This window comes from Barbus barbus (genome assembly GCF_936440315.1).
Source record: "Barbus barbus genome assembly, chromosome: 8".
NCBI lineage: Eukaryota > Metazoa > Chordata > Actinopteri > Cypriniformes > Cyprinidae > Barbus > Barbus barbus.
In genome coordinates this window covers 22,605,940-22,627,439 of record NC_136736.1, presented here as the reverse complement: position 1 = coordinate 22,627,439, position 21,500 = coordinate 22,605,940, and the positions used below count along the sequence as shown (strand labels likewise).

Below are 21,500 nucleotides of genomic sequence, written 5' to 3'. Positions count from 1 at the left end.
CTGAGGAACTTCAATAACTGTCTGGTTCAGCTCAGCTACCAAATCTGACCTCAGAAGACTACAGAGGGTAGTCCAAACTGCTGAGCAAATCATTGATACAACCCTTCCCACTCTCCAAGAGCTGTACTTATCCAGAGTGAGCAAAAGGGCTGGTAAAATCACTCTGGACCCCTCACATTCAGCACACTCCCTCTTTGAACTGTTGCCATCTGGTCGACGCTACAGAGCTCTGAGCACCAGAACGGCCACACAGGAACAGTTCCTTCCCTCAGGCAATCCATCTCATGAACACTTGACAATAAACGTGGAATACACAACACTATTTATTTAACACACATACTTGTTTACATTTCAAATTTGCACCTAACATACCTGTACATACTAAATTGTCTATTTTGTATATTATTCTTTTTATTATCTGTCTTGTCACTGTCATTCTGTCGCACTGTGGAGCTTTTGTCACTAAAACAAATTCCTCGTATGTGTAAACATACCTGACAGTAAAGCTCATTCTGATTAAACAAACATTTTATGACATCACCAATTATTGGGTATTAAATTTCAATTACCAGGCATAACATTTCCCCAATAACTGACAGGAATCATTAGAAATGGGTGTCCTGAGGCACAATATTTTTCGTAAACATAGCGCTTTTCTGTAAAAAGAAGAGAAGAATCTGATCACAGACTACACTTGTTAGCCAATCAGAAAACATGGCGGCAGCTCTCTGCCAATGGTGTGTGTTGGGGGGGAGGGGGGGGGGGGGGTATCTTAAAACGCCAGATCTTTTTAAGATCTGGCGTTTTTATCTTTAAGATACTTTGTATACAACATTAAAGCATCAAAAGTATCAAAGCTGGAGATGAGACGTTAGATTTCATTGCTACAGTGTTTATTTTCCCTCGGTCATTTGTAGCTGAATTATCCAATAAACAGAATAAGTCTCTGAAATGTTTAACAAAATATAACCAATATTTACAATACTTGTATTAAAAATACAAAAGTAGGTACAGACTTTGCCAGTTGTCTTTGTAAAAGACGTAGAAATACATGTGATTCTTATAGATTTGGCTGGGTAGAAACACAAGCGATACATTTGAACTATCACAAACTCATGACATTCTAAGTAAAATGTAAATGTTGTAACCATTTACTGACCATATTATGACCACCTATCATCTATGTAACAACTATAATTTATATATTCTTAACTACAATCTCTTGCTTCTGAAAATCTGTGCAACAATTCATGATTTGTGCCATATACTCGAATAGTCGGAAACAAAGGTACTGACAGATAAAATTAAATAAAAATACAAAACATAAAATCTTTTCAAATAGAAACGTGGGAAACATTTGGAAAGTTTTTGGGAACATGATCAGATGAGAAAAGGCATGTTAAAACGGTCACATACTCATGAGTAACATAAAAACACTGATATCAGCACAGAGAAGATGTCTGAGACTACTGAGGTTTGTGAGAGGCAGCTGCTCAGTCTTTTCTTTGTCTTCAAGTGTCCGAAGAGAACTACGTCTCCCCTCTGTGATCAATTTCAACCCTCCCTCTCACAAGCACAACACACATACAGTGTCTTTACATGACATACTAAAGTAACACTGCATATTAAAACTTCTGAAATAATACTGTTTCTATAGTTTTGTAACACTGATCTTGCATCATGTGCAACACCTTTCATCATGCTATAATTAAAATAAGACTGTGACTTCCGTCTTGTCTTTGTTTTTCAGAACTTATGTTAAAAGTGCCAACATTTTATCTGCTCCTGTCCTCTTTCACAGTGATCTCCGTGAAGGTCCAAAATGCTTTGCTGTAGTTCAGTACATGGCCATATATCAACTGTCATATGAATGTTGTCCAACTTTGGGAAAGAGATACGAAGAGTCTCCGATTAAACTGCAGATATTTGCTCGTTTTCTGTAAAGAAATAGACAAAATAAGAGCTCGACTTATTATTTCCAAACATTTAAAAAAAGTAAAAATACTAAAATAAAAAAAATAAAAAAATATTGTGAAAAACTATATAAAAAAAAAACAAAAAGCCTTTTCATTATTTGAAATAAAATAAACAATCTGAGGGGAAAAAAATAAAAACAAAATCTATATAGACATACATAAACTATAGAAATGACAAACACGCAACAAAATTACTACAACTTTAAAATTACAATGGAAAATATAAAAAAACAAATGATTCAATATATTTATAAAAACTATAATAGTTTTTCAGTGATACTAAAATAACACTGCTCATGAACAATACAGATAATTTTTACATTTCATTTTACAATTATCAATGTGCAGAATTGCTTTTTAATCATTTTTCCTGTTCAACAGCAATAAACTCAAAATATGAATCCGACATTTCATTTTCTATGCAAAAATTTTAAGCTGTGCAATTGTTAAACTACATATTTCTTTCTTGGCTGTTATTCAATATGTTGAATGACTATCAAACAATAAATAAATAAAAGGTATGCATACTGGTAAAAGTAATTAAGATTATATCTCTAGCAGATTTTAACAATCCAACTGTTAGTTTTAGCCTGTTTCATTCATTAATTAATTTTTTCTTTTATTGGATTGGATTAATTTATCCATAATCAAATATTCACCATCTGGTTGTGGTCGTCGTGGTGACTGGCAGTGGTTGTACGCTGGCAATCTACTGGATGGGTGAAGTGGAGGAGGATCACATGACCTTTTAAGGAATCGAGACCTCTGCAGAGCCGCCGTGTAGTCTGGTGGTCGTCGCCCATGCGCATGACTGTGGCTGTCTGCCTCAGCCAATGACAGAGCAGTATAACCAGGTGGAGTGGGTGGTGGCTCTCTAAAGCGCCCCTCCCTCCGACTCGCAGTATTCTTGTTCATGTTTGGAGTTTCATCTTTTCCACCTCTGCGTTTTATCGTTCCTGTGTCTCCTTCCAATTCATCGGCCCAGTAACCAGTAGGTGTGGTCACGTGACTACGTCCCATCCCTTCTGACAGCGTCTCCCAGCTGCGGTTGTCATAATAACCCACACGCTGTGGAATACTCTGGATGTTATCATGGGAACCACTGGAGCAGGACGTCCAGCTGCCACGGCCACTGTCTGCTGCGTCCAATGACGCACGGTCACACTGATCCTGAGTCAAGGAGTAGGATCTGAGAGAAAGAAATATAGAGACTTATAAGAGAAATAAGGTACTAGACCTATTGTATTGACTGATCGACATCCTAGACCAGGGGTAGGCAACAGGGGTCCTGCAGAGTTTAGATCCAACCCTGAAAAAAACCTCACCTGGCTGCCTGTAGCCCTAGTAATTCTGAAGACCTTGATTAGCTTGTTCAGGTGTGTTTGATTAGGGTTGAAGCTAAACTCTACAGCACAGCGGCACTCCAGGACCGACATTGCCTACCCCTGTCCTAGACCAACTTTTTAGGTACTTATATGCACACATGTATATAAAACCTCTTACCCCAAGCTTATTTGGTCAGGTTCAGATCTCCGTGTGCTGAGTGTGTGTGTAATAGTATGGGGTTGAACATGCGTGTGGTCATCAACCATGATGAGATCAGAGGAGGAGGAGGAGCTTAAACTCAGTTGATCTGATGCTTCACTCACCACTAACTGTGGAGCTATAAAAAAGCATAAATAACCAAACAATCAAATACATCCGAGAATTTATTACTCTTTAGAAATGTGAATCTGAGTTAATTTTGAATTGATTCACAATTCATTGGTTTTCAATTTGAAAAAATCCCATTCAACAAATTTTAACATTAATTTCTTACACATTCATTAAAATATGTATTTCTTTAACAATAACTTGTTAAATAATGCAACATTCAGTGAGATACGATAATAAACAAGTAAATCGATTAAATCACACAATTCAATTAAAATTAAACCATATTGTTCAAAAACAGAAAATATAACCAATTCCAAACAGAATTTCCAATAAATTCATGCCATCTTGATCAGCTCATACTGTTTTATTAAAGCTTTTATTTTTAAAATGTTAAATTTTGAAAGCCATAACTTATTTAAACATTATACGCCAAGTTAACAAAAACTTAATTGATTTCATAGCATTTTACTATAATTCGGGTCCTTTAAACAGTAAACAGAAAACCATCAACACAATCACTGCATCAAAAACGCATTAAATAACTACATGTACTTTCTATATGGTTAGGTTTAAAATTAGGGTTTGGTTTAGGATTACTTGCATGTAATTACGCATAATTTATTGTTATTAGAACAGTAAGGACACCTTAAAATGAAGTGTTACCTTATTCTGCAGTATGTGCACTTACTCTGTGCTTAAGAAATGACTGGGTAACATAACAGAAATACTTGGACTTAAAATGGTTCAATGTTATGTTCCGGTTTAGTATCTAGTTATTATATTATAGACATAAAAAACATGTAGAACAGAACATTGTAAAATATAGTGCAACCCAATATTCTTAAACCGATTCAGTACACATCATCGGTACATACCTTTTCTCGGTGTGCTGTGAGGCAAGGTACGCGGAGAGGAGAGGAGAGATGAAGCATTTGACTGGCTGTCCTCCGGCAGCTTTCGTTGTCTGTCCCGCCCTTCTTCTGAGAGAGACAAAATCTTCTGAAGAGACTGGGCACCTACAGACACAAAAACCTCATCTCACTACAAACAAGACTTACAAGTCAACAGCAGAGGGCGCTCGAACGATACCCGAATTCAGATCATTTGTGGAAGTAGAAGGAGAAAGCTCTTACCAAATGGTGGTAACTCTTTGCCAAGTGATTTCTTGCGACCATGATTTCCATTAGTCTGCTGTGGAGTGGTGCTTCTTTGACTGACAGGAGATGCATCCACTCGTCTCCTCTCACCTGAGTTCTTCAGAGCTGAAATCACAAGCGCACAAATTATTTTTTTTACTATGCATCACATTTGGGTGTTTATACTAAATTACTTATTATAAGATAACATAACATTTAATAATATTAATTACAACAACATGCATTATTCCAAGATGACAATTGAGAACATAAAAGGTGATCAAAAAAATGTGTGCTACTCACTGGAGCTGTGGGCAGGCTCACACTGCAAAGAAATTTCGTGGATCTTCTCCTCATCACTCTCGTGTGTTTGCGTGTCCAGATATTGCCGCACGCGTCTGCTCATCATCTCCACCTCATAAAGTTTCTTAGCGCTGAGAAAAGAGCTCCGCCTCCCCTTCCTCTTCCCACCCATCGTTCCAATGTCAGAAAGAGAAGAGCTGCTCACCTGACTTAGAGACCTACACGTATTAGAACAAAAGACACAATCAATGTTATTGCAAAATGTAATTACTGAACATGTCAAGTCAACCGCAGAAGTTAGCAAAACAACTAGATAAATCAGCCAGAGAATTTTGCTGGGGAATTAACATGACCATTTTTAACATGCATGAAGAAAATTATTGAAACAAGTGACTATTTTAGAAACCTACAGGTTAATGAAATATTTACGTCTAGAAAGTAGGGATGTGCATGAGTATTCAGGTACTCATTCTGCAACTAAGCAGTCAACTATTAAAATACCAATCAACTTATTTTTAAGCTAACTAACCAGTACTAACTGGAAACAAATAAAAATGGAACTATTTAGTAATATTTATAAAAAAATAAAATAAAAGCCAGCCTTGCGGCCACTGTGAGTACTCTACTACAATATTACTCAATGCCCATTCCTACTTAAGCAGCAAAAATACTTTTATACAACCATATAAATCATTGAAAAAACTCATAAAAATCCATGCCTTTCTAGAGAATGACAATGAGCATTCAGAAGGAAGTGAAAGATGAGATTTGACATATGCAGCACAACTAAAACAAGCTAGACTACTGAGGGAAGTGTTGGTGTGGTTTAGTATCACGCAGCAAAAAATGAGTTTACAGAAAGTGAAAGAGAAAGACAGAAGCAGTCCCCACTTACCCAAGACTTCTCCACTTTTTCTTCCTACAACAAGATGCCACAAAGAGCCAAAGAACAAGAAAATTAAGAGATTGAGTAAAAGGAGGCATAAGACACTAGTGCTTAGACAGTGAAGCCCACAGAGCAAAGGCCCAAAAACAAGAAGTCCAGTAAGACACCAAGCACACAAATGACTGAGCAGAAACAGTCAGCATTGGATATATGCCACATCCCTAGTGAGCTGCCTACATAGAAAACATCTTAAGGCACCACAGATATGCATCTTAATTATGCTGCCTTAGATATGTATCTTTCATGTAAACGGCAAACCCAGAAAGCTTTGCCACAAATGGAAATTTCATTCAAAACGTTGGACGGGGTGAAAAGAATTTTCAGTTTCAGTAAATACTGATGAAAACTGTTAAAAAAAGAAAGAAAAGAAAAAGATTATTTTACCCTGTTTGTTTGTATATGTATTTTATGCTTTACATCGAGTCTCCTATATGGAGCACTATTCGTGTGGCATGCATTTGCCCATGTAGTGCATTTCAAATCGGTCACTAATAAGGTTGCATTTCCTGTGCAGTTGGCAATGCAGCTCAGTAAGTTTTGAAAAACGGCTAGTGTGTCTGTATAATAACGCTTTTATCTCAAGGTATTATTGTATCATGTGTGTGTGCATGAAAAATCATTGCTAAATAAGTGTACACTTTGTAAGTGAATATACCTAGTCTTAAAAAGCAATGCAGGGTCCATGGTGATGGAAGCCATTCGAACCACGTGTCTGATCTCTCGCGCAATCATCCTCAACTTCTCAAAATTCACCAGACCGTCCACCTTGGAGTTATTGCCTGTAAGCACACAGGTTTGACAGATTCATACTACATTTTCAAACCAAATTCCAAATTTTGAGGCAATAGGAACAGAGAAAGGTGTAAGTTACCCTCATGGAGGAAGGTGAGGTCTTTCTTAATGACAGGAAACAGAGGGATGACCGGCGGCTGCAGGTTGTGTTTGTTGAGGAGGTTGCGGTATTTGGCCATATTGCGCGAAGGGTCGAAAACGTCCTGTAATTCTGCCAGAAGCTTCTCATATTTTCCAGGCAACCGTTCCCATGTAGATCTCAACCTAGCGACAGGTGCTAGACTGAACCCACTGCAAAAGATACACAGATACACTTGACATTGTATAGTGGAGAGAAGATGGACTACTTCTAGCATTACCTGGAACAAACTTTTTTGCAAAACAAAATTTAGCAAGAAACAAAAGCACACTGGCATGTTTGTATGGTAGGAAGCATGGAAACACACATCTAAAAAGATGGCATATAAACTCTACCTGATTATGGCAAACATGGAGTTGATGTTCTTGCAGTCACGGCAGTGAAGGGCAATCTTTATAAAGTGCTTGATGATCTTCACTCTTTTGGCCAGGTTGGTTTCTTGTACGATCTCTGTGGCAACCCAGAAGGTCTCCTGGTTTACAAGACCCTCAAAGTTGCGCAGGTTGGTAGGAGGCTCTTGTGGGTGAAGCTTGAAGAGGTCACTGATGTAATCCGTTGGTTCAATGCTGGAGAAGAGCAGATAGTTTCGTGCTGACAGCTGATTGGCTATCTCCATGGAGCTCAAGGACAATAAAGGGACCACAGACTCTCGCTGCATCTCCTGTGCTTCCACATCCGAACACAGCGTCTCTGTCTCCATGTTGCTCTTCAGGTAGTACCTGGCAAAGAAAGCAGAAACATTTACCATCACACAAAATTAAACCACAAAATTACCAATTTAACCTCTCAAATTTAGCTCAAGACCAAACCTGGCACTCAGCTGTATCCTGTCAGCCAGTTTAGAGAGTTGATCAGGTAGTCGTCTCTGTTTGATAACTCCCTCCTGTGTGACTGACACCTCGCAGAGCGAATAGGCTTCAGGACTTGCCGTCAAGCCAAACTCTCGCATCGCCTGATTGGCTACCTCTCTTGCTGTGGTGTCTCTATTGATCAGTAAGTAACGACTTTGTTGGTCTGCCTTGAAAACACGCAGCACCTGGTCTTGCAATTCTGTGGATGAAGAACATCAACAAACCATAAAACAACTGTATATAAGTAGTATGTAAACCTCAATCAGAACTAGGATCCAAACACTCCTGCATAGCACAGATTACATGCAACTTCTAGAACCATATTAGGTAAACAGACGTGGTAGATGCCTATGAGGAAGATGTAACAAGTCAAATGAAAAAGAGATGAAAGGAACTCTAATAACAAAGACAGAGGTTAACTGGAGATCCAGATCAAGCAGAAGTCAGAGGAGATGTCTTGTCTTATGCAGAAGACAAAACTTTCAGAGTTTTCTTGGAAAGTAGAGCTGTCAAAGGTACAGGTTCTTCAGTAACATGTTAATACTAAAATAAAAAAAATATTCCCGACTACTATCACACCGCTAAGGTTTATCCAATTTTACATATCTCCAATTTATTATTGCTGGTTGATGATATAGTTTAAATTATCTGACGATATATAAACAGTCAAGCGGTTTATATTTGATAACAGTATATCCATTTACCTTATATAAGTGGGTAAAGTCATATATACTTATAGTAATTTTGGGTCGGAAGTGATCATTTGTTAAGTGGTGATATTAAAGGGATAGTTCACCCAAAAATTAAAATTGTTATCATTTACTCACCCTCATGTCGTTCCAAACCTAAATGAGTTTCTTTCTTATGTCAAACATAAAAAGTTATTTTGAAGAATGCTGGTAATCAAACTGCTGATGGTCCCCATAGTATTTCTTTCCTTACTATGGAATGGGGACCAACAACTGTTTGTTTCTTCAAAATATCTTCTTTTGTGTTTAACATCAGAAAGAAACTTATAGAGGTTTGGAACGACATGAGGGTGAGTAAATTATAATTTAAATTTTTTGGTGAACTGTCCCTTTAAGGATTATGAAACCTGTAAGGTTTTGTTCAATTTATAATAATTTAAAGTAGTGACAAGCCTAATGACTATTTGGGGATGTGTATCACTGCCACAAGTAAATTCATTTGATAAAATACAGGGTTAAGATTTCGATCATATAACCCATCATATTGAGGAGATAATTGGAAGTCATGACAAAATACTTACACATAAGAGGTTTTTACATAGTATATAATACATAATACATTTGATCCCCTGTAAACAAAAGAGTTTTGGCTACTATGGTGTCAATATGCTACTCAATTGTTCTAAAGTCTGGAAGGACTTTCCTCTTACCATCAATGATCTTGGTAATTTAGTAAAATCTGTTTTCGGGTATGATCACAGACAACCATGAGTATACCTCAAAGCATTACAATTAACCTCTCAGAATTGTACGCTTCAGTTAGTGTAAATAAAATAAAAATATGTTTAAACATTTTAAACATTCTAATTTGTATCTTTGTTTTACTACTTCCCTGTCTAAAATTCCCTGTCTTCCTGTCCTGTGTACCCCCTTGTCATATTGTATGTATGTTTGTGTATGTATGGACAGGTTGATGGCTAATTTCGCTGGTACTTGTGACTAGTGACAATAAAGGGCTACTACTACTACTTGAATAATTGCAGTTATAATTACATTGAATAATTAGAGCTTGCAATTCTTCATTTAAAACATTGGGAACCAATATTTACTTTCGGAAATACTTTTTAGACAATGCTAAGCATGAACAGAAGCTACAGAAAGAGTTGTACAAAGCAGTAAGAGTAGTACATCAAAGTAAAAACAAAACTTGGCCCAGTGGCAAGTTTATCAAATGGCACAAAGTGTATTCATCTAAACAGACAGGCCATTGAAAAAAACAGAAACAATGTAATAAAGTGTGTATATAGACACACAGCCTTAAAGGGTTTAATTTGACCCAGAGCATGAGTCAGGCTTGCCAGACAACTGGCAAAAAACAGTCTACTGGCAAAAACATGACAAGAGTTCTGCTACATCTTACTTTCACGAAAATGAGAACTTCCCATAAGTCTTTTTTTTTATGCTGATGCCATCAAAGTGAAAATGTTGCCACTGACTCAAGTTTGCAAAAATTAATATCTGTACAAGAACGATACTATACAGATCAGCAGAATAGAGAGGAAATACAGTCAACTAGATAAAACTTTATTACAGATTTTGAGAGAGAGATAGACAGGCAATTACACAAGACGGGTATGTAGGAAGGCGAACAGCTATCTAGAGAGACGAGTGGAACTATACAAGAGGTGTGTAAAAAGACGAGCAGAACCGAAGCAGTGCACAAATACTCACGAGTGAATCCAGGTGCTGTGAGCAAGGAGAGGGTAGCGGGATCATTAGTACAATCGTACAAATATAACAAAAGGAAAGGAACACAAAAAGCAGCAGTAGAGTGGAATGCATTTATGAGCAGAAAATTATAGTGAAGGTGCTGTATGTAGAATATAGCCATGTCATGTGCAGCATTATATTGTGTGTTAAAAACAGCAAAGTTATTAGGTTGTGAAGTTCCGAAGGTGCTATGTAAATGTCTCAACATCAACATTATTTTTGTGTCTTTATGTCTATATATTTTGTGTGTGTGTGTGTATGTATACATACATTTATATACACACACACACACATATAGACACACACACACATATACATACAGTATGCACACACATTATACTGATTATTTATATTTATATATATATATATATATATATATATATATATATATATTTATATTTATATATATATATATATATATATATATATATATATATATATATATATATATATATATATATATATATATATATATATATATAAATTTTTTTGCGCATGCATTTGAGTATTCTGTATGCATATTTACCTGGTGGCTGTGTACTGTAGTCGATGATCCTTTGTTGGCCTTGGGCCAGGTCAGGGTTACTGGATGAGAGATTTCCACTGACTCCCGTTGTGGGCTGAGTCTGTTTATTCTGTCTTAATCCCACAATGCTGTCATCCTGAGTCTGCCCTAACCCGAGGTCACTATACAACAAAAGCACAATGACTCAGCATGACTCTGTATGAGGTGAACATCAATCAGAATTTAACATGCGTCTAAAGCAGTGGATGTGAAATAATGCCCTTCTGTTAAGAAAATATCACTAAGATTACAAGATTCGTACTGATGTTCTTTCTCTTTCAGGATTCTTAAAGTCAGCAATAGTGTCAGAAGAAGAGTTTGTGTGCTTGTATACCTGTAAGGTTTCTGAGGTAGGATGCTCATGCGTGTCTTGTCTAGAATCTTCATGAGTTTATTTCGGCCACCCATAGTATGTGCTTTGACCTTCTTGCTGGCCTTTTCTTGACCTATTACTTCTGAGCCAGCCCCGAGTTCAGGTACAGAATAACGGCTATTTTTCTTTCCATCACCAATTTTTGGAAGATGAGGAACGCCGTTTTTCCTTTCCTCTGCCACCCTGGCTACCAGCTCCTTGAAGACTGAGAAGAGTGAAAGATAAGATAAGAAAAAAAATGTATATCTATCAACAGCCTGTGTGTATTGGAAGGTGTTTCCAGGTAGGATTCTCACCCAGGAGGTTGGTTTTGACACTCATACAGAGTTGTGTATTGTTTTTGAGAATTTCAGTTGCTTTGGACAACTGCACATTCTCAAACGTCTGCCCGTTCACCTCCAATATCTGCACAAGTGTGAAAAAGATTAGATAAGACACAGAAAGAAAAAATTTGTGTAAACAACATGCTTCAGTGTTTTAACACTGTTTTATACAGAGGTTTGAGAGGTGTTACCTGGTCTCCACGTTTAAGCCCAGCTTCCTCTGCTTTGCTACCAACTTCCACGCTGCTGATAAAGAGGCGCGTTCCTCGTTCAGCTCCTCCAATCAGTGTGAAGGGGAGAGGCATCTCTCGAGCTGGCCTATTTATAGTAATCACTCTGGGTTTCGCTTTAGCGGCACAAGCTATGTTGAGCAACCGCAACTGACCTGTCATTTTCTGTTTGTAAATAAAGGAAGTTAATAAAGATGCTTGTCTGATAGGGTGATGAATGACAAATATTTTAAATATGCATTAAAAGGAATGCTTGCATGCTATTTATACCTCTCTTTCTAAATTGCTCTGAAATTCCTCCAAAAAACTGGTCATATCAGGATCTCCTTCAAAGTCACTGAAGTGATTGTTAACCCATAACAACACAACTCGGGTTACCTGATTAGAGGAGAGAGGGAGAACTGTGAGTACCGTCCAACTGAAGCTTAATGTGGGTTTCTTTAGAAAAGGTTGATTCAGTCACGCTACCTTGTCCCGTAAACTGGGGTCATTAAACCAGTCCAGAAGTCTCTGTCCCAGAATCAGAGGACTGGGCAGGAAGGTACGATAGGTCAACAGGAAGTCCTCAATATATGTAGGGTCGACAACTGAATGATCCTCCACTAAGTGCTGCATCAGCCTTTCAGCAGTGCCCTAAAAAGTGTGCATCAGATTTTTCTTTTAAATGACCACCTTTAAAGATCCTTCTTTTCTAGTCAAACTAAGTACTGAAAGCACACATTTTAAATCAAATTAATTTAGGCTTATTGATAGGTCAAATTGTCTAAGTGAATAAACCATATGATACTGTTCAAAAGTGGGAAAGATTTAACATTTCTGAAAGAATCATCTTATTCTCCCCAAGACTGCATTTATATGATTAATATTGTGAAAAATATTATGAAATATTATTACCACTTACATTAACTTTTCTTTTTTAATATATTTTAAAATGTAATTTATTCCTGTCATGGCAAAACTGATTTTTCAGCAGCCATTACTCTAGTCTTCAAAGTATTTACTGCCACTTTGGATCAATTTAATGCATCCACAATAAAATAAAAAATAAAATGTGGAGGGGATGTTCTATTGTTAATTCTCAAAGGCAGGTTGTACTAGTTCTATGGGCTATTATATTCACATAACAAAGTCAGAGATTAAAACTTCAAGACTGTAAAGCCGAAACCTGATTTCTCAGTGGAGTATTTTTTCAAGTCAGTTAGATTTTTCCAAAAAACAAAAATACCTTGACAACAATGTGTCCCTTGCGGGTGCCCGTCCGGTCGAGTTCTCGGTGTTCTTTTACCATGACAATTTCTCCTTCCTCCTCGACTCGCTGTGTGTTCTGCTCAACCTGATTCAGAATGCAGCAGTAGTCCTGCTGGGCAATACACACAAACTACACACAAACAAACACACACACACACACAAGTAATAATGTTAACTGGCATTTTTTGCATCAACATTTTATGCATTATTTGACTTACAAATAAAGCTTGAACAGGGCTTTTTATTAAATATACTATCACCACCTTGAATAGGTATTCAATTTGAATTAAACTGCATTTCTAAACTAAAATACTAATGTTTACAAAAATAGAATCTAGATTAAATTTACTAACATAAACAAGCTGCTTGACTAGTTCACCATTAAGCCCATCTTTACTATAAACACACTCTTACTTGACAGTCGTCCACTTTGGTCCTCATGACTCCAGTCATCAGCTGTTTTTCCATGGAAGGGGAGACACCAAAACTTCCACCCATACACACACTCTCACTGCCAGCATCTGGATAGATCACCTCTACTGCTCCATTCAGAATGACTGACCATGAGTCCAGCTAAAACACACACACATTTGCCTGTTATCAGCTGAACACAAATGTAGAGATGAAATGCTGCAAAGGGACCCGTCTCACCTCTTCACCGTAGTTGAGCACGATGGTTCCGGCCCGTTCCACGACCGCAAACACCATGACGGCACAGAGCTCCCTACGCACCGAAACACTCAGACTGGCAAATGCCGGAAGCTGCTGTACAAACTCCAGCAACTGCTCTGTTTACAGAAAGAGAATGAGAAAATGAAAGAATGTGTAAGTGAAACTTAAAATATAAGTAGCTTAGTGAATTTCCATCATTGAACAATACAAAGCACAAAAGTGTACCAATGTCATCATCTGTACGGTCCATAGGATCTTTCTCCAGACAGTCTCTCACAATATCTCGACTCATAAGAGGGTCCGTTCCCCTCCCTACATCCTCATCATCATCATCCTCGTCCGAGTCCACTGCTGTTTCAGGAAGCCCGCTCAGATCCATGTCCCCACATTCACTTTCAGTGGCCTGTAAAATAAATACAATTTTCAGATAATGATGTTCATAGGCATTTAACGGCTTTCTGTACCCGCAATTACAAACAAACAAAGTGAATCACGTGAATATGATTGTGTGTGTACAGATGGTGTGTCAGCACCGAAGTGTGTGTTGGCACTCTGAGCTGACTGTTTGTACATGCGATGGATGTACATATGCGTGCGTGTGAAATGCTGATCTGTGGATCACAAGTTATGTGTGCTTGTAGACTGACATGAATAGGTTATGGAGAGGTGACAGATGGACCACAGAGGAGGGTGGGGGAGTCCTCTACAGGACAGGATTTAAATGTGTGTGTGAGTGTGTGTGTCCCAGATGTTCACAATAAATCTCTGTCAGGATGCGCTTCTGTTGCAGAGTGTGTAGGGAGATTGCTTTATAGAGGGATAGAAACTCAGAGTCTCTTATCACCTGATAAATATCTGATAGGCTGCTACTTCCTGAATCACTGGCAATGCTGGAACGTGATTGGCTGGAAGTCATATGGGAGTGGCAACTGTCGGAGGGGTGAAGCTTTGAGAAGTCAGCAGGAAGCTGCAAGAGAAACATACAACGTTACAAAAAGAGTGATAAATAAACAGATAAACAAACATGTTCATAGTTAAAAATAGTTAAGATTAGTCTAGAAAATAAATTTAACAGGATTTTAGGTAATGTATATAAGGGGAATTTAATACTTTTAGGTGCTGTAATTGGTAATTTCTTATTTTTATTTTTTAAAACAATATAACAATTCTTCCCTCACACAAGCTGCTGAGCATTTGAGCAAATAGTGAAAATTTTCCCTTCTAGTTCATCAGGAAATCAAGGATTAATTTTAAACCCCTGTGTGAGTGTCAGCACAATTACTCGTTAGTGGAATGGATGATGTGTTCTCGCATGCACAAGTTCAGCTGAACAGTGGCATTTAAAACATGTAATAATCCATCTACTCTGAATCATTTTAGTCATTGGTCGATAAAAATAAAACACACAATGAAATATTATTGCTAGCAGTGTGTCATATGCACCCTTTCCAGGCCTGGCAATTACAATTCTTTTATAGAAACAAACACACAGCACCATAAAAAGGTCCAAAAAGTAAACAAATGTATGGATTAATGACCGAAGCTCTCATCAGTTAATAAACCAAAGTAATGTTTAGATCTGCCAACACACACACACCCACCCACCCACACACACACACACACCCTTACCAACACCCTACTGTACAACATTCCCTGAGGCTTACTACAGTAAAGTTGATGGGTTCATGTACTGATGTCTTAGATCCGATGGCCTACATACAGTGACCCTACAACAAAATCACATGTAGAATATACTCACGCAACTCAAAAACTCAATAATGTAACCCCTTAAACAAATCACTGATATGACTACATGTAAAATGACATGTATTAAACAATGGCAGGAAAACAACTGCAAAAACTAATAAAAATCAAATCAAGTAACCAAAAACAAATTATGCAGATTAACAATGTGAATAGAATTAATGAAAAATAATACATTTTAAATTTAATTTAGATTGCACAACAAAACCAGAAAAGCATGTAGATTAATAACGGAAACAGAATTCATTAAAAATAAAATTATAAACATAACTAAAATTAGATTGCAGACCAAAACCAGCAGACCAATTATTTCAATAAAAATTTTAAATTAAAATTACATTTACAAAACAAAACTATAATTCTCTCCCATTCAGAATATATTTGTTCACCAATTGCTCAATTTAAACTAATACTTTGTCTGCTTGTATACTGCTATTGTCAAAACTTAGTCCACCCTTTCAATTCAGCTGCTCCCTTATACTTTATAAAATGAGGCATGCATAGCTAAACAAAGAATGCATGCATTTTTTTTACCGTTAATGCATGCTTGTGATTAGCCTGTTGTTGAAAAAGAATTATGCATGCTTTTAAATATGCAGGCCTTTGTGTTTCTCAAGAGTATGTCTGTATGTGTGAGAGAGATACTCACAGTCCTGGTGTCCTGTCTCCTGACTCCATAACCATTAGACAGGACTAGCTGTCTCATAGCCTGCAATACTGAATGTCCAACCATCCTGTGTGCATTTAAACTGACCTCTAAAACACTATCAGTCTCTTTCTGTACCATACTGTTATAACCGCACCTATTTACTGTTCAAATATCTATCTCCCCAATGCACTCGCTCAGAGGGAGCATCCCTCTCTACTGAAATCAGCCCATCATCACAGTAACAGACAGCACTCTGGAAGAGATGTTTCAGCAGACACAATTTTCATCAGACCCTGCCCCTCTGTCCCATTCTCACACACACACACACACACAAACACACAAACACCAATGTGAGATCATGGGATTATCAAGAGGCTGGTATTGTTTAAACAGAAGGGATGGTTGACACCCACTGCCCTACTAAACCAGTCACCAGGGTCAACCCTGGAATGACTGACAGCTCACTGAACAATCAGGATGGCACATATATCTGTTAAGAGCCCGCCTTCCTGCTGTCAATCATAACCAGGCCCGTTACAAGTCAGAGGATAATAAAAAACTAATGCAGAGAGACAGAGCCTACATGCTCAAAGTGGCACAAGGGAGAAACTGAGAGTGATAGAAAAGAAGATACGGAAGCTTTTATCAGATTAGATTTGCTAAGAACCTAGTGGCTCTGCTCCAAAACCTAGTGATTGGTGTCTACATAGGCTATTTTCTAAGGTAGCACTCTCTAGAGAGCAACTCTGTGGGACAAAGGCCCCGTTTCAACCAAGTATATTTGATGTTTTTGCAGTGCTCAGCCGAGAAGCATTACCATTTGCACCTGGTCTTAACATGCATTTTAGGGTATGTTTGCATGACAACAATGTACAAAAAACTAAAATGTTTTTCCAATGTATTTTTGAAAATCGCCCATTCACATGGATCCCTAAAAATGTCTAAAATCAATGCATTATGCATGCCAGGCCAGTAGCTGGCAATGTCATTTAGTAAATAAACGCCTGCTCACAGATGCATTCTTTAAGTGCTCATGCACACCTATAGAGTGCACGTCTTCATAGTTTAATGAGTTTTCGACTACCTTTGGAAATGGACAACCTCAAAGCGTTTGTGTCTTCATTTCTGATCAGATTTATGAAAATGCAGCTTAATTAGGTGTAAATATGGCCAGATAGTGCTCCTCAAGTGAGATAATCTAGTTAAACTTTGTTTTAGGGACGAGCTAAAACTAATATCTGATGATAAAAACTGAGGAAATTCATGAAACCATTCGTTAACAAGACGAGACGGGACTAAAATGTTATTTGAGGACTACCAGACATTCAAAATACATCCTATAGGCTAAGTTAACTGTCTTGTCTTTCAAAATGTGCGTCTCTGTCATTGGATAAGGGACGTTTGCATATCTAGTCTCAGTATGGCAGCCGCAGTGGACAGATAGGCTACCAAAAGGCAAACTAGTGATCTGAAACAATGGCCTCAGCACCCGAAGGGTTAGGGTCTGGGTGACCAGACGTCCTGTTTTTCCCGGGAGTCACAATTCGTTGTCAATGAAGTTAAAGTTAGTGAAGGCAGGATAGGCGGAATAACGCTGATAGAAGTGCTCTCTCTCGCGAACGCTCCACTTCTTCAGTTCTCATACAACGCGCGATCAATTCGCAACGCTCAAATACACACACAGCAGTCCACATGTCTATCGTGTAGAGTCAGAGTATCTCACGTAAATACAGTCGGTTATGGTTTAAGTGAGCGTAAAAAGGTGGGTGAAAACTGAATGTGTGCCAGTATTACATGCATGTCTTCGGTCTTAAATGGACAGCATTCCTAATTATCAGTTTCATCAATGTTAACCAATTAAAGATGTTAAATAAATGTATACTTAAGTAAACCTACTGTATCTGAAAAATGAGTTTAATTTGCATCTCTACCAAAAAATGTAAATTTATTCCAGTTTTTCCAAATTCAATCCTTGATTCAAATTTCTCATAACTAAGCTTAATTGATTTGGTCAAAAGAGAAAAGAATTGATGACTATTTTTGTTTGAATACTACATATAAAATAGCTACCAAAATAAATGTTGGTAACTGCACTTTGACTAAAAGTAATGCAATGGTTGCAAAAATGCAATGGTTTTTTGTCGACTAAAACACGACAAACTATGAAAGACTCAAATGACTAAAATGTGACTAAGACTATTAAGCATTTTCGTCTCAAGATAAAGACTAAATTAAAAATGCCTGCCAAAATTAACACTGGTTCACACTGTCAGTTTTTGGGATTGACAACCGCATTTACTTACTTTACTTCGGTGTGAGTCTAGAAATGTCCCGTTCACACAGCAGCTTACGGTTGTGTCATACTTGTGTACGGAAGTCAAGCCCGTATTCCTTACCAGTAACCATAGCAACAGTGACCAAAGTAAAATCAAAGATGGCAACGACCATAATACTGAAAGTTTTACCACTTCTTACATGAAGTGTCCAATCGAGCTGCGAGTTCTTCTGTCAAATCTTCATTAACAGACAGCAGCTTTTAAATTTGGGTGGAGAGCAGAGCATTTGAATCGCGCGCAGAAAACAAAAAAAAAGGGATCTAAAACTTTCAGATTACAAGCAAGATTATATTTAGATTTTTTTTTTTTGCACCCTCAGATTCCAGATTTTCAAATAGCTGTATCTCGGCCAAATATTGTCCTATCCTAACAAACCATACATCAATGGAAAAATTGACCCTTATGACTGGTTTTGTGGTCCAGGGTCACACGTTTTTTTGATGATGATTAATAAGCTCCATTTTGTATTAAGATGCACACGCTGGCATTAAAAATTAAACAATGTGTATTAAAGTGCTATGATGCAGTCACAATTAACAATGTTTGGGAAATTTTTGTAAAAATAGAGTAATTTTAATAAAAAGTGAATGAAAAAATAGAAATTAAAAAAATAGTGAATGAAAGATTTCGCAGCTGGTTCAAATCACACACATTTCGCTGCACTGACCAACAGAAAGCTTTCTCTATGTGAGAAGCTTTGCCTGAGAAATTTTGCTAATGTGACCGCACTTTAACAGTTGCAACTATTTGTAAATTCATAACGTGATCAAAAGGGCAGATTTAAAACATTGTATATGTGTGAACATACAGAGTGGTTTCCAGGTGGCAGAGGGGGCTTGTTGACTGGATAATGATCAACTGTATCAATTATAGTCTGTCGCTCTCCACTCTGGTTTATCTTGCGGAATCTTCTCCTGGACTGCCGATGAGATGCTTGTCTTTGGAAATACTCATCGTTGTCATCCATGTAGTCCACCTGGCAGAGACAGAGAGTGGTTAACTGTATCCCCATCTAACTGATACTGGATTATTGCACATTTACAGGCCTGTGTAACTCACCACAATCATTTCGGAAGCCTCAAGGACGATACACTCACAACCACGACGCAAACTACCCGCAGAACGTTTCCCAAAACTGAAATGAAGCGGCATACATCACACAAAACACTGAACAGGACACACAGAGGAAATAATGGGGCAAATCAAACTTAAACAAACATTCATACCTGCTGCGGGGCAGAAACATGGACTCCTTTATAAAGACTGAGCCAGACAGGAGGATATACCAGCAGGTCCCAATGTCATCAGGACTAAAACCACACAAAGACATATATTACAACATTACTCACAAAGACACAATGCTTCTATTTTAGTCCATTCTAACTATTATATTCCGGGTGGAGCAGTGACCTAACAACACACATGCCACGTTGGGCAAAGGAAACAAATGTAATGAATCATTCAAATGTGGGCGAATGTATCTTGGTAAATTCAGTAGTTTCCAGAGCAAAGGGGCACCAGTGGTTTACTAGCCTCGCGTAGCCAGACTTTTAACTATTCGAAGTAAGTCTTGCTGCAGAACCATTCAATTAGACAGGAAGAGTCCATCTGACCAGCATTTAAAGTGACCAACCACAAACTTGTTTAATGTTATGTGTATGGATGCAATATCAAAAAGATGTTTTAGAAAGAACACAGAAGAAAATAGTACGGGTGCAATTTTACACAACACTTTAAAGCATGCCTCATTTTTAGGACAACTTACATTGCACACTTTTCCCACATCAGGTCACTCTGAGTCCTCTGTTATTTTTTTAGATGTGTTTGCAACAAAATGCATCACTTTATAAATTGATGGGAAAATGTTCAAATTTGTGTACTGTTACACCCCCAGAAATTAGCATAAATGTGTTAAGACTGATCTGAATTTCTCTCCAAAAGTATTACATTCGGGATATACACTGTTGTTCAAAAATTTGAAAAAGTTCACACATCAAGAACAAAGTAAAACAGTAATATTTTGAAAAGGTATTACAATTGAAAATACCTGTTTTCTATTTTAATATATTTTAAATTATAATTTATTCCTGTGATGGCAAAGCTGAATTTTCAGCATCAATATTCTAGTCTTCAGTGTCACATGATAATTCAGAAATCATTCAAACATGCTAATTTGGTACTCAAGAAACCTTTATTATTATTAATAATGCTGAAAACAGTTGTGCAGCTTAGTACTTCTTGTGGAAACCATGATTTTCAGGATTCTTCAAACAGAATGTCCAAAAGATAGCTCTTCCTGAGAAGCCAAGCACCCAAATGTGATATTGTTCCTCAGACTGAAACATGCCAGTTTGAGAAAGTCCTTGCCATTTTTGTGTGCAAAAAGAATGAGAGAACAAACTGTTGGTGGTCCTTGGGCATGCCATCTGAGGTTGAGACTGGTGGGTTTTAAACTATGCTGAGGAAAACCATACGAGCCTACACATTTTGCGCAACACAATTCCCAGTGAAAAAAGCACATGGCTGATTTTGTGTGTTTTGGAAAGCACAGACTTTGACAGCCTGGTTAATGTAGGCATTGCACCACAGTGATTTACTGCAGATAATGGGAGGTTACAGTTAGAAAAATGTGGGGGGAAAAAATGGGGGGAAAGTACATAAGTGATGGGGAATGTTCCAGGTTTTGATGAGCTAGCATGACTTCACTTTTCCATAAGAAATTTTGGCCAGACTATGTAAAAGGTTTACTTGAACGTTTCAGTATGAATTGAGAAAAAAAAAAGGAATGTACTAGATTCAATACAAATTAGGCTCAATCAACAATATTTTAGGTGTAATGTTCACAAAAAATAAATGTAAAGTGTAAAATATGAAGTTTGTATTTTTGTTGAATCACAAACCATTCAATAAGCCATTCATTATCAGGTGGGAATACTTTTCTAAGTGGATGTATTTATTGTTATGTGTTACTGTTGTAATGCCAACAAGTGCATGTAAACAGGCCCTTTCTGGCATGATTAAGTCAGCTTGGATATAATAAACTTTACACAGACAAAAATCAGTAAATGACTTTATCACACTA

General features: G+C 37.5%; 1 protein-coding gene across 5 annotated transcripts in view; it reads right to left on the bottom strand.

Moving 5' to 3' along the window:
- Nucleotides 1-306: 306 nt before the first annotated feature.
- Nucleotides 307-21,500, bottom strand: part of LOC306873443 (rap guanine nucleotide exchange factor 2-like) — a 47,956-nt gene continuing 26,762 nt past the window's right edge. The window contains exons 4-28 of one of the 5 annotated variants that reach the window (XM_079422731.1): nt 19,645-19,728; nt 19,478-19,553; nt 19,227-19,394; nt 14,514-14,636; nt 13,895-14,072; nt 13,649-13,785; nt 13,412-13,570; nt 12,975-13,127; nt 12,218-12,382; nt 12,020-12,127; nt 11,711-11,914; nt 11,493-11,601; nt 11,158-11,401; nt 10,785-10,945; nt 7,758-7,998; nt 7,284-7,667; nt 6,889-7,100; nt 6,673-6,796; nt 5,967-5,990; nt 5,072-5,289; nt 4,766-4,894; nt 4,508-4,648; nt 3,480-3,639; nt 2,636-3,165; nt 307-1,937 (exon numbers count right to left, since the gene is read on the bottom strand). In XM_079422731.1, the coding sequence (XP_079278857.1) occupies nt 1,912-1,937; nt 2,636-3,165; nt 3,480-3,639; nt 4,508-4,648; nt 4,766-4,894; nt 5,072-5,289; nt 5,967-5,990; nt 6,673-6,796; nt 6,889-7,100; nt 7,284-7,667; nt 7,758-7,998; nt 10,785-10,945; nt 11,158-11,401; nt 11,493-11,601; nt 11,711-11,914; nt 12,020-12,127; nt 12,218-12,382; nt 12,975-13,127; nt 13,412-13,570; nt 13,649-13,785; nt 13,895-14,072; nt 14,514-14,636; nt 19,227-19,394; nt 19,478-19,553; nt 19,645-19,728 (4,258 nt within the window). In that variant the 3' untranslated portion in view covers nt 307-1,911. The remainder of the gene's footprint in view (nt 1,938-2,635; nt 3,166-3,479; nt 3,640-4,507; nt 4,649-4,765; nt 4,895-5,071; nt 5,290-5,966; nt 5,991-6,672; nt 6,797-6,888; nt 7,101-7,283; nt 7,668-7,757; nt 7,999-10,784; nt 10,946-11,157; nt 11,402-11,492; nt 11,602-11,710; nt 11,915-12,019; nt 12,128-12,217; nt 12,383-12,974; nt 13,128-13,411; nt 13,571-13,648; nt 13,786-13,894; nt 14,073-14,513; nt 14,637-19,226; nt 19,395-19,477; nt 19,554-19,644; nt 19,729-21,500) is intronic. The other 4 variants (XM_079422734.1, XM_079422733.1, XM_079422732.1 and 1 more) reach the window with 4 other exon arrangements.